Raw genomic sequence first — 10,988 nt, forward strand, 5'->3', positions numbered from 1 at the left:
CATTTCCTAATCTGTTGGAGGGGGCTGAAAGAAACCAACCAGAAAATAAATACCGACAAATCACAACATGCCTCACAACCTGGGCCCTGAAACTCCGAAATGAAACCTCGCTGTAGATTGGCTCCTGCCTGCATGTAGGCAGTGGCATGTACCCACTGCACAACGCCAAGCTCCACCTCTGCTATGTAAACAATATCCTCAATTTAAACCACCGATTGTGTTTTTGTTAGTCTGATGTAAAAAAATTAAAGGTCCTTTCTAAAGTAACTCCAGTGTTCCGAGCCCGAATGGTAATCGAAGGTGAAGATTTGGGCCTACTCTTAAAGGTAGAGGGTCTAACATCACTATTATCACCGTAAATAGAAGGGGGTTTTTAAAAGAGAAAAGTCTCACCAATTCTTCATAACTTCTATAATGCTCATTTCCTTGCCAATCCAATCTTTTAGGAAGCAACTAAATAAAGGAAAAACAAAGAAAAGTGAGCGGTTAAAGGGGGAAGGAGGCATTACAGACCACATCCAAAACAATGTGTTGAGAGGGGAAAAGTTGAGACAGCGGCAGAAACTTGAATGACTTGCAAAGGAAACTTTTGACTACAGCAAGATTTCATCAGAGCCCACACAGACCTGGTGCTGCTCCAGCTCCTGTACCAGCACCTGCAGAAGGAAGGGGAAAAACACAGAGTCAGGGACAATCCACGATTTGGCTCCTCCAGAGCGGGGGGCGCGGCTGCTCCCACCTCTCCCCGCACCTCTGAGGGCATCGCGGGGTCCCCGCGCCCCGGTGAGCCCCGGACTCACCTTCAGCGCTCTCCTACAGGGCCCGGTGCTCAGGAACCGGGCGATGAGGAAGTAAAGCTCTGTAAGAGACACGGCAAGAGACACGGGGGATGAGCCGGGGGGCGGCCGTGACCCATCCTGAGGGGGGGGCAGGAAGATGGCGGCACCAGCGGCACCTCCTCACGCCGGCCCGCGGTATTACCTGATTCAATGAGCGGCAGCGACGCGCCGGAGCTGGAAGAGGCCGCAGGCTCGGCCATGGCGGGCTGAGGGCGGCGGGCCCGGCTCGGCACGGCGCTGTCAGCGCCTCCCCTCCCTCCCTCCCCTCACGGCCGCCCCCCCGCTCCCCTCAGCGCTCCCTCCCTCCCTCTCCCCCCTCAGCGCAGCCTCGGCGGCGCCGCCGCCATCGCCGCCGCACTACCCTCCACGGCGCCGCCGCAAACCCTTCCGCCGGGAGCGCCCGCGGGGGGGCGGCGGAAAATAGTTCCCGCTGTACCGGGCGCTCCGGGCGCGCCGGGAGAGCAGCGGTGAAGGCGTGTGGCCGCGGGGAATACACGCGCAGGGTGGAGGGGTGGAAGGTGGGGGAATAGCGGGGAAGGCGCCCGGCGAGGATAAGAAGAGGCGGAGGCGCGGAAGGATCGCGCGAGGAAGGTGGCGGTGACGCGCAGCGGGGGCGGGGCTGAGCGCGGCGAGGCGGCGGCGCTGAGGGCGGCGGGGGAGAGCTGGCGGCCGCTGAGCTGCTCCGATCGCCCCCGGGAGCAGCGGTGCTGCCGCCGCTGCCTCGGCCTTCCTAGCCCGGGACAGGCCTCCGGGGGACACGCGGCGAGGCACCGGGAGCCGGTTCCAGGGGGCGTTGCGGTGACGGAGCGGACGCCGTGTGCCGCCAGGCCAAGGCCTGTGCCTCGAGTGCCGTGTCCGGTTCTGGGCCCCTCGCTGCGAGGATATCGAGGCGTTGCAGCTTATGCAGAGAAGGGAACGGAGCTGGGGAAGGGACTCAGCCTGGAGAAATGGAGGCTCAGGAGAGCCCTTCTGGTTCTGCACAGGAGAGGACGGCCGGGAGTTCGGGCTGTGCCCCCAGCGAACAGGGACAGGAAGAGAGGGAACGGCCTCAGGATGGGCCAGGGGATGCTCAGGGTGGACATCAGGAGAATTTTTTTCGCTAAAAGGGTGATTAAACATTGAAATGTGCTGCCCAGGGAGGTGTTGAAGGCCCCATGCCTGGAGGAATTCAAGGAAGGCTGGAAATGCTCCGGTCGTTGACACGGTGCTGATCAGTCAAAGGTTGGACTCGATTATGTCAGAGGTGTTTCCCAAGCTAAAGGATTTTGTGATAATGTGATTCAAAGTGCATTGACCCACGCGCTGCCCGGCGTGTCCGGTGCCAGCAGAGGTGTGGGAGCATCAATGCTGTGTTGGAGCTCAGGGATGGCCCAGGCTCCTGCTGTGATAACAGAGCTCCCTGGGGGATGCTGGGGGGCAGCTCGGCTGCCCCAGACACCAGCTTGGGGAGGGGCATTTCCCACACCACTCCAGCAGCACTGCTTCTCTGGTATCACTGGAAAAAAAAGCAGCTCTGCCTCCAGGCCTGTGACACCTCGAGCCTGACTCCTGGAGGCAGGATTTTGAGAGCCAGTTGACCTGTTGGAGAGAGCCCAGAGGAGGCTCCAGGATGAGCAGAGGGATGGAGCAGCTCTGCTGGCAGGAAAGGCTGGCACAGCTGCCATTGTTCAGCCTGGCCAGGAGAAGCTTTGGGCTGAGCTCAGGGTAGCCTTGCAGGGCCTGAAGGAGCCCCAGGAAAGCTGGAGAGAGACAATTGACAAGGGCTGCAGGAATTGCCAGGAGCCAGGGAATGGCTGCCAGTGGTAGAGGGCAGGGCTGGATCTTGGGATCTTGGGCAGGAATTGTTGCTTGGCAGGGTGGGCAGGGGCTGGGATGGAATTGCCAGAGCAGCTGGGGCTGCCCCTGGATCCCTGGCAGTGCCCAAGGCCAGGCTGGACATTGGGAGCTCCTGGGACAGTGGGAGGTGTCCCTGCCATGGCTGATCTTTCAGGCCCCTTTGAACCCAACCCATTCTTTATCTTTTTCCTTTCTCACAGTTTTTTCTCAGCCATGCCCAGCATGAACACTGATAAAAACAGCAATGGTTGTTACATTTTAAATCCAAGGTTTTCTTTCCTTATTTCATTCCCCACCTCTGGTACCTTGAATTGCATTTTTAGAACCTTGAAGTAAATTATTTTGATGTATCATTCCCTTAACCCAAACAATTACTAGCAATATACAAAGACAACAGAATATCTTCCAAGAAACAAGTTTTGTTCTGCTGTTGTATTTTGAATCGGATTGTGCTCCATTGGATGCAAATCTGCATCAGCTCTCACTCCAATCCTTAGATGAAAAGCAAATAAATTTGGTATCACACAGGACAGAGTAACATCAAGTTACAATAAATTAAGCTGTGGGCAACAGATAGGAGATGCTGAAAGTCCACAGGATCACAGCACCAGACAACCAAAGCACATGAAAAATAGACTTTCTGTAAAAGCAGTGATGAGTGGTTAATTGGGGGGGATTTACCTGCAATTTTATTATTTAATTGAGCTTGCTGAAACCAGAGAGTAAATAGTATCACGGAGCTAGATTGTGTTACTATTAAATTAAACTGACAAATATGGTACCTGGAAGGGGATGTTGGGGAAAATGAGTTAGAAAAGTGGCATCATTTTGCAGTTTTGAAATATCCAAGAACTTGATGCCAAAGCCAGGTGTGAGGAACACACCTGTGATGGAATGGAACAGAGCAGGTTGTGGTCTAAGGCTGGGAAACTTCTTAAGAGAAAAGTTAAAAATTGCTGAAGTATTGAAGAGGTAAAAATTGTAAAATCCTTCCTGAAATGAAAGTATTGATTAAGAAAGCAAGTTAAAGGTGAAACTAAAGTGGTTTTTTTTTTTTTAGAAATAACTACAACAATTTGAAAAAGGCCCTAAAAATGTACAGGAAGCAGGTACTGGGCTTGCAGGTGTTACTTAAGAGCATAAACAAGTTCTGCAGTAAGAGGAAAAAAAAAAAAACAACAAAGAACAAATGTTAGAGTTTGATCTTGGCTCCTCCCAGGACAGGGTAACAGTTGTCTGGCTGGCATCTGACACTTCCTAATTACTGACTTTTTTTAAAGCAAACACACAAAGATCTCAGCTTTCAAACTGCAAGTTTAGATTAATGCTGCAGTTCTCCACTCCCTGAACTGCCACTCATCTCGTTAAAAGTACAGTTTAATACTCTGAAGGACACGGTTAAAAATCCAAAGTACAGCACTCAGATTATGAGTTCACAGTCAATGCAGAAGCTACAGAAACATCTTTTCATAATCAAGATTTATTTGGCTTTTGTTTGGTGATCACAAACACTATCAACAATTTTACAATTGTCTATATTCACACAGGTTTTTTTTAATCTAAAAACTAATTGGTTTTTTTTTCCTAGCACTATTTCAAATATTTTTCACTCAATCTTTGTAGACAAGCTGTCCTTTAAAACTAAATGTGAAGTTCCAGTATCTCAAATATTGACATAACAAGTTCCATCTGCCAAGCAGAAACTTTTACTTAAGACAGTATTTAAAGATATAAAATAAAAGTTTCCAATCTTTTGCATCACAGCTACAAAGTTGTTGGAAAAAAAATAAAGCTGCAACTACCAAAAATAACTTTGTCACTGATATACATCACTCAGCAAGAAATCCACCACTAGGGAGCAGTTTTATTAGATAAGCAATTCTACTGATGGTACAACCATAGAGAAAGATAAATAACTAAAATGTTAAGACATTCTCAACACATCATTATGAATTCCAAAGTCTGATCTGTGTTATGCTTCATTTTTATAGGATAGAAAACTGTCCCTTGGAGTCTGTGGAACATGAGGCCTAATCAAGGCCTCAAAGCCCCCTCCTTAATTAACACACTGTTAATTTCTGGTTTCATAGAAAACAGACAACCAGTACATGATTTTACCACTTAAAAAAAGCATTTACACTTATCTAAATATGTAAAAAAATGGGTTGAGTCGGGATTCTCTCCTTTTTAAAAATGTGTTTTCTAGAACTACTAAAAAACTTGCATTTACAAAATAGCTGATAAAAATATTCCTCTGAATTGTACAAGAAGAAAGGTGTAAGGACCACCAGTTTCAGATGTGGGAGCAGGTGTCACTCAGACTTCGCTTCTTTCTCTGCAGCTGCATCAGGTGCTGGGGTCTGGAAAGGGAAAATAAAAACAGAACACTTCAGTGCAGGAAGTTTTTAATGGCTCAGATTAGTCTGGAGTGGTTTTAGTGCACAAAAGGACAGAATAACCCTGACTTGTTCCTGGAGATTTCTCTTGGCTCATGACCTGCTAAACCAAGCTGTCATAAAAAGGCTCCTTGGATCCACCAGGATGGATTTCAGGATGTTGATTTGTTCCTAACACACAATGCAAAGAATTTTAGTTCTAATTGTAATTACTGCCTTTATGACAGAAGAAACTTGAGCTTTTACACAGCTACTGTTACATATGAGGTGTTTAGAAAATACATGAGGTAACACTTCATGCCTTTAAATTTCAGTGCCACACTTAAAATACTCTTCAAACCTTAACCCTGTTTTATTTCTTAGCAAACAATAATATCCAACATTACAGACTCTGCCTCTTCTGGATTTTGGTATACAATTACACCTGGAATTTTGGGTGGTGTGACCAAGCCATCTTCCATTCCTTGTAAATTGACTGTAATTCCTTGTAAATAACCTCTGCAGCAGTGAACTAAAGGGACCCCAGGTGGGAATGCTGCCAAATTTGGTTTCACTGCTGAAATATTACAAGCACCAATTAAAAGACTGCAATAATGCCAAAAATCGAGTCAGCTGAAGAACTCATAGCACAACTTATTCACACTGCTTGCAAATGACCAACTGTTACCCCAGAGTGAATCCTCCTGTTCACTGAAGTACCATCCTGTACCTTCCTTGCCCACCAAACCCCATCATCTACCTAAAACCAAAATACTCCACTGAACTCCTGAAAATGAGGGGACATTCACTGTCACAGAAACCTGACACCAGCTCTAGATCTATTACCACACTTGGGTTTCATCCACTTTCCCTGATAAAAGGCACTGCTTTTCCCTGCAGATCTTGTCCTAAATTTGTAACTGACTTGTGTCTGCTTTCCAGGAATACAATACAGAGTGGAGGATGCTGTGACTCCAAAAAGTTTAGCCACAGGGCCACTCTGGCACTGTGCTGCAGCCAAGACTCACCTGGCACAGCCACTTCTCCAGCAACAACAGCTCATTAATTGTACTTTGTCCTTGCACCAACCTGTCCCTTCTCCCAGCACTGCCTGTCAATGTCACCCCAACTTTGCTCCAATCAGCTCTGGGTTTTCACTCAAGACTCCTCCCAGACCAAAGGAAAAGAGTATTTAATTTGAAAAAAAACAACAAGTTCTGTAGCAAAAAAAAAATTAAATACAATACTATTCTCAGTAACAGCAAAACCCAAATCCAGCCCTCCAAACTTCACCTCCTCAGCTTTAGCTTCTCCATTTTCTGCAGGCAGGTTGTCCTTTGTCTGTTCCTGGTTTGTCTCTTCTGCCTGTTTTCCTTTAGGCCCCTTCTTCCCCTTTGACTGAGTTTTCTTCTCCTCAGTTTTATCCTACAATGCAATATAATTTGACTAAGTTAATTGTTATGACCTTCCAGGTAAACTTTGGAAGTAATAAAAAGCACAGAAAACTGAGATGGATTTGCTAAGCTACCAACAACCCCTGATCACCCACTTGCAAAATACTTCAGAATTATGTAATTGCAACACACTGACTTTTATACTTTGATTGCCAAAATATATTTTTCTTCATTAACAGTTATTTAAAAAGCCCACCAAGTAACTCCATAATGAGCAAACTTCTCACAACTGGAAAAATACTGTGAGGAAAGTTTTTAAAATGGACAAAGTTGATGCAAAAAATTATTTTTTTGATGAATCAAATAAAAAAGTCTTTGAGTGTTAATTAATAGCTCGAAGCAGTTTTAAGTAGAAAATCAGTATCACACATAACAGTCGACACTGCAAAAAAAACAAAAAAAAAATTACAACTCAGTAGCATTGAAAACTTCCTCAAATTCTTTGGGCTTAAAGCCCTGAGAGTGGGAACGCACTGACACTCAAACCACCGATTGAAGGTGGATTCCAGATCAGTAACTGCTCAGGAGGATTAATACAATGAAAACATCAGGAAGGCTGCAAAGATTATTACTTTATCTGAAATTAGAGAATCACAGAACAGTTTGGGTCGAGAGGGATCTTGAAGATCATCTCATCCAACCCCCAACACCTCCCACTGTCCCAGGTGCTCCCAATGTCCAGCCTGGCCTTGGGCACTGCCAGGGATCCAGGGGCAGCCCCAGCTGCTCTGGCAATTCCATCCCAGCCCCTGCCCACCCTGCCAGGGAACAATTCCTGCCCAAGATCCCAAGATCCAGCCCTGCCCTCTGCCACTGGCAGCCATTCCCTGGCTCCTGGCCCTCCACCCCTTGGAAATTGTCTCTTTATTTTTCTTATTGACTCCCTTCAGGTACTGCAAGGCCACAATGAGGTAATCCCAAAGCTCTTAATCATAATATCACAAAGAAAAGCTTATGATGAGAAAAGAACGCTTAACAACACAAACAGCAGCAAGCCAACAGACACAAGGCCATTTTTAATTCTTCCAAAGAACAAAGAATTTTACACCTCACTGATTTGCACAGTGAAAGCTGTGCTGAAAAATTCAAAGATCACACAAATCCACTTTCTTACACACACACACAAACACCTGAAAGCTTGACCACGTGAATGGAAGCTCACGTGGTTAAGTGGCTGATACACCTTCTCTCTGTCCTAACAGAGTTTTAAAACATCAGTAGGTGTATTTTATCCCCTCTTGTTACAGAGATGAAATACAACACTATGCACACAATCATTCAGTTTGGAGAAGTCCTCCAAGATACTCCAGTCCAACTTTAACTGAGCACCACCCTGTCAACCAGAGCAGAGCAGTCAAACAACACCCAGGCCTATCCTTGGACACCTCCAGGGATGGTGACTTCACCACCTCTCTGGGCAGCTTTTCCAATGCCTGACCAGCCTTGCTGTGAAGAAATTCCTCCTGATGTCCTAACGCCCAGCTACTTTGACAGTCAAGCAGTTCCACCCAATACCAAACCACAATGTAACACGCATGGAGCTGTGCCCGCACTTCCACACAATGCCTGGAGCTAAACAAGGATCTACGTACACAGTGATGGAATGTACCTGTAAATACTGGCAAAAGCACAGTGAAATAACTCTTCAGCCAAGTGAGCGTTCCCACAAGGAATAAAACCATTCCAGCACGGCGCACCGAGGATATTACGCGGGATGCCCCCAAGCACCACCTCCCCTCCCTCCCCTCTTCCAATTCATTCTCACCTTTGCCGCTAACTTTTTAGGTTTCGGCTCTGCTTTGGCAGGCGCGGGTTTCTGAGGAGAGAGAACAAGTCAGGGGGGATATCCAGCCCTCGGGGACCCGTCCCGGGCACGGCCCCGCGCCCATCCCGGCAGGGCCCCGCCGCTCGGCACTTACCGCGGAGAGCCGCGCCGATCGCCGCTTGGGCTGTGGCAGGGAAAGAGCGACAAACAGAGGGAGAGGGAGAGAGGGAGAGAGAGAGAGAGAGAGAAGGCGTGAGGGGCGGGCGGGCCGGGGGCAGCCCCGCCTGCCCCGCCGCCCTGCCCGCTCCTTACCTCCTCGGGGGCGTCCCCGTCCGCCACCGTCACCTGCAACACACACGGCGCGTCAGCGGGGCGGGCCGGGACCGGCCTCTCACCGCCCCCGCCCGCCCCTGCTCCCGGACCGCGAGTCTCGCCGAGCCTCCCACGTCCCCAGCCCCCTCCCCGGCCCGCCGAGCCACCCGGCGCGAGGGGCGGGCGCCGGCCCCCGCTACCGCCCGCCGCACCGGAGCCCGCGGCGCGGCCGCTTCCCGCCGAGCCCCGTCCCCGCCCGTCCCCGCCCGGCGGCTCCGCTCGCTGCCGCCCGCCTTCACCTTCCTCTTCGGCATCTCGAGGCTCCCGGCCGCGACCCCTGCGGCTGCTGCTGCTGCGGCGCGGCTGCTGCGAGCGCTGCTGCGGCTGCCTGCGCGCCCCAGCCCGGCTGCGCAGCGGAGCCGCCCCCCTCCCCATCCCAGCAGCGCCAGCGGCGCCGCAACAGGATCCAGCCGGATCGCCGCGCGCCCCGCCCCGCCCCGCGCGCGCCAGCGCCCCATTGGCCCGGCCGCGTCACGTGGCGCGCGTGTCCCCGCGTGCCCCCGCGCGGCCGCCGCCCGGCGGGCTATGGCGGAGAGCGGCGCCTGGCTGCTGGTGCTCGGCGCCGTGTTCCCTTCTTTTGCAGCGCGCTCAGGATCCTCCTGCCCTCCTGCTCCTCCCTCGTGAGTCGGGGCACCGCGCCCGCCGCGGACGGGGGGGGCGCGAGGGGGCGCGGGCCGCAGGATGGCTGGGAGCCGGCGGCGGCTTGAGGGGCTCCTCTCGCCTCATGAGGGAACTGCCGGGGGAGCGGCGCCGGGCCGGCAGCGCTCCCGTGGCCCTCCCGCGGCCCCGGCTGTGAGCGGCAGGGTCTGGTCCTGCTCCTGGCCTCGGAGAGGAGAAGCTGATGTTGGAGATGGTGGAACACAGCCCCGCAGCCCCGGCTACACCGGGCGCTGGAGTTCGGGGGGATGAGTTACCGGGGTGGTCAATGATGCACCTGAGCCTTTAGCCCTTACGGGATCATGGAATCCTTTGGGCTGGAAGGAACCTTAAGGATCGTTCATCCACTTCCACCCTCACCTGCCGTGGGCAGGGAGCCTTCCACAGGGCCTGGCTGCTCAGAGCCCTGTCCAGGCTGCTCTCGAGCTCCTCCAGGGATGGGGCATCCTCAGCTTTCGGGAATAGCAAGGACAGCTTTGCTCAGTCTTGCATGCTTTCAACAGATGGACGTGCCCATTGTTGAGATGGGAGATCAGTGGACATGGAGATTAAGGAGTTGAGCCATTGTAGGAATAAACCTTAAGTCTCAACCACTAATCAGGGTGCCCCTGTTCTGATCTGAAGCATTCCTGTGGAAGCGTGGATAATGGAATTGAGGACAAATAAACTCTGACGGCCAGATAAACTCACGTGTACAAAGATGCTGAAATAAATCCCTGTCGCTCTGCTCTACTGTGGAAATAACTTCACTGGCACAGAGATCAGTGCACACTGTTTAACAATGGACAGAAATCCTTTAAAACTTAAATTACCCTCAGCAATTTGGGAAGCTGAACTCAGTGCCACTAGAGTTGAGCGATGAAACAGCCGTGTGAGGAGAGGCTGAGGGCATTTGGTTTGTTCAGTCTGGAGGAGACTGAGACTGGGATCTGCAGCTCCTCCTGAGGGACAGCTCTGATCTCTGCTCTGGGACAGGGACAGCACCCAGGGCATGGCTGGAGCTGGGCCAGGGCAGCTCAGGCTGGAGATCAGGACAAGGCTCTTTCCCCAGAGGTGCTGGCACTGCCCAGGCTCCCCAGGGAATGGGCACGGCCCCGAGGCTGCCAGAGCTCCAGGAGCATCCAGGGATGCCCAGGCTGGGCTTGTTGGGGGGTCTGGGCAGGGCCAAGGCTTGGACTCAATTCCTTGTGGATCCCTTCCAACTCAAGATATTCTAAGAGTCTACGAAGATCTCTGCTCAGCTTTCTGCTGTGGTCTGAGACTGAAGACGGTCTTAATGCTCTCACTGACTGCAGGCCTGAGAACAGCATCCATGGGGAAAAAATGTACATATGTCTTGAGGAAGGTGGGAAGATTTGCTAAGCAAGAAAAAGATTTTGTGTCCTTTGTGCCTTCATTTCTATGGCAAACAGAGTTCATGAACCGACAAGCAGGTGGTGCCTCAAGAAAAGAAATTAGGAAAGTAAGAGGAAGGGAGAAAATGTTGGAATACTCGGCTGCTGGAGCTGGAAGTGGGAGTGATCACAGAATCATTTAGGTTGGAAAAAACCTTCAAGATCATTGAGTCCAGCTTGAGGCTGTTTCCTCTCGTCACTTGTTCTCCTGTTACCCAGGGATTTCCTGCATCTCAACAAAAGGGCCTTTTTTATGGGAGGCTCTTGAGATCCTACTTAATACACATTAAAGCAAA

At 50.8% G+C, this 10,988-nt stretch overlaps 4 protein-coding genes across 5 annotated transcripts in view; 2 read left to right on the forward strand and 2 right to left on the reverse strand.

Annotated features, from left to right (window-relative positions):
* Positions 1-1,087, reverse strand: part of BRWD1 (bromodomain and WD repeat domain containing 1) — a 43,522-nt gene extending 42,435 nt beyond the window's left edge. For both annotated transcript variants that reach the window (XM_058834109.1, XM_058834099.1), the window contains exons 1-4: positions 982-1,087; positions 801-859; positions 627-656; positions 394-453 (exon numbers count right to left, since the gene is read on the reverse strand). In XM_058834109.1, coding sequence (XP_058690092.1) covers positions 394-453; positions 627-656; positions 801-859; positions 982-1,039 — 207 coding nt within the window. In that variant the 5' untranslated portion in view covers positions 1,040-1,087. The remainder of the gene's footprint in view (positions 1-393; positions 454-626; positions 657-800; positions 860-981) is intronic.
* Positions 1-10,988, forward strand: part of B3GALT5 (beta-1,3-galactosyltransferase 5) — a 359,311-nt gene that overhangs the window by 261,432 nt on the left and 86,891 nt on the right. The window lies entirely within an intron of this gene.
* HMGN1 (high mobility group nucleosome binding domain 1) lies at positions 4,138-9,059 on the reverse strand. Its single transcript, XM_058834323.1, has 6 exons — positions 8,881-9,059; positions 8,582-8,614; positions 8,424-8,453; positions 8,270-8,320; positions 6,344-6,475; positions 4,138-5,035 (listed from the first exon to the last, which is right to left on the reverse strand). Exons 1-6 carry the CDS (start codon positions 8,893-8,895, stop codon positions 4,988-4,990), a joined length of 309 nt encoding a protein of 102 aa, XP_058690306.1. The 5' UTR covers positions 8,896-9,059; the 3' UTR covers positions 4,138-4,987.
* Positions 9,152-10,988, forward strand: part of GET1 (guided entry of tail-anchored proteins factor 1) — a 6,639-nt gene continuing 4,802 nt past the window's right edge. The window contains 2 exon segments of the mRNA XM_058863075.1: positions 9,152-9,208; positions 9,211-9,265. Of these exon segments, the coding sequence (XP_058719058.1) occupies positions 9,167-9,208; positions 9,211-9,265 (97 nt within the window). The 5' untranslated portion in view covers positions 9,152-9,166.

Source organism: Poecile atricapillus, chromosome 1, assembly GCF_030490865.1.
Source record: "Poecile atricapillus isolate bPoeAtr1 chromosome 1, bPoeAtr1.hap1, whole genome shotgun sequence".
Lineage (NCBI taxonomy): Eukaryota > Metazoa > Chordata > Aves > Passeriformes > Paridae > Poecile > Poecile atricapillus.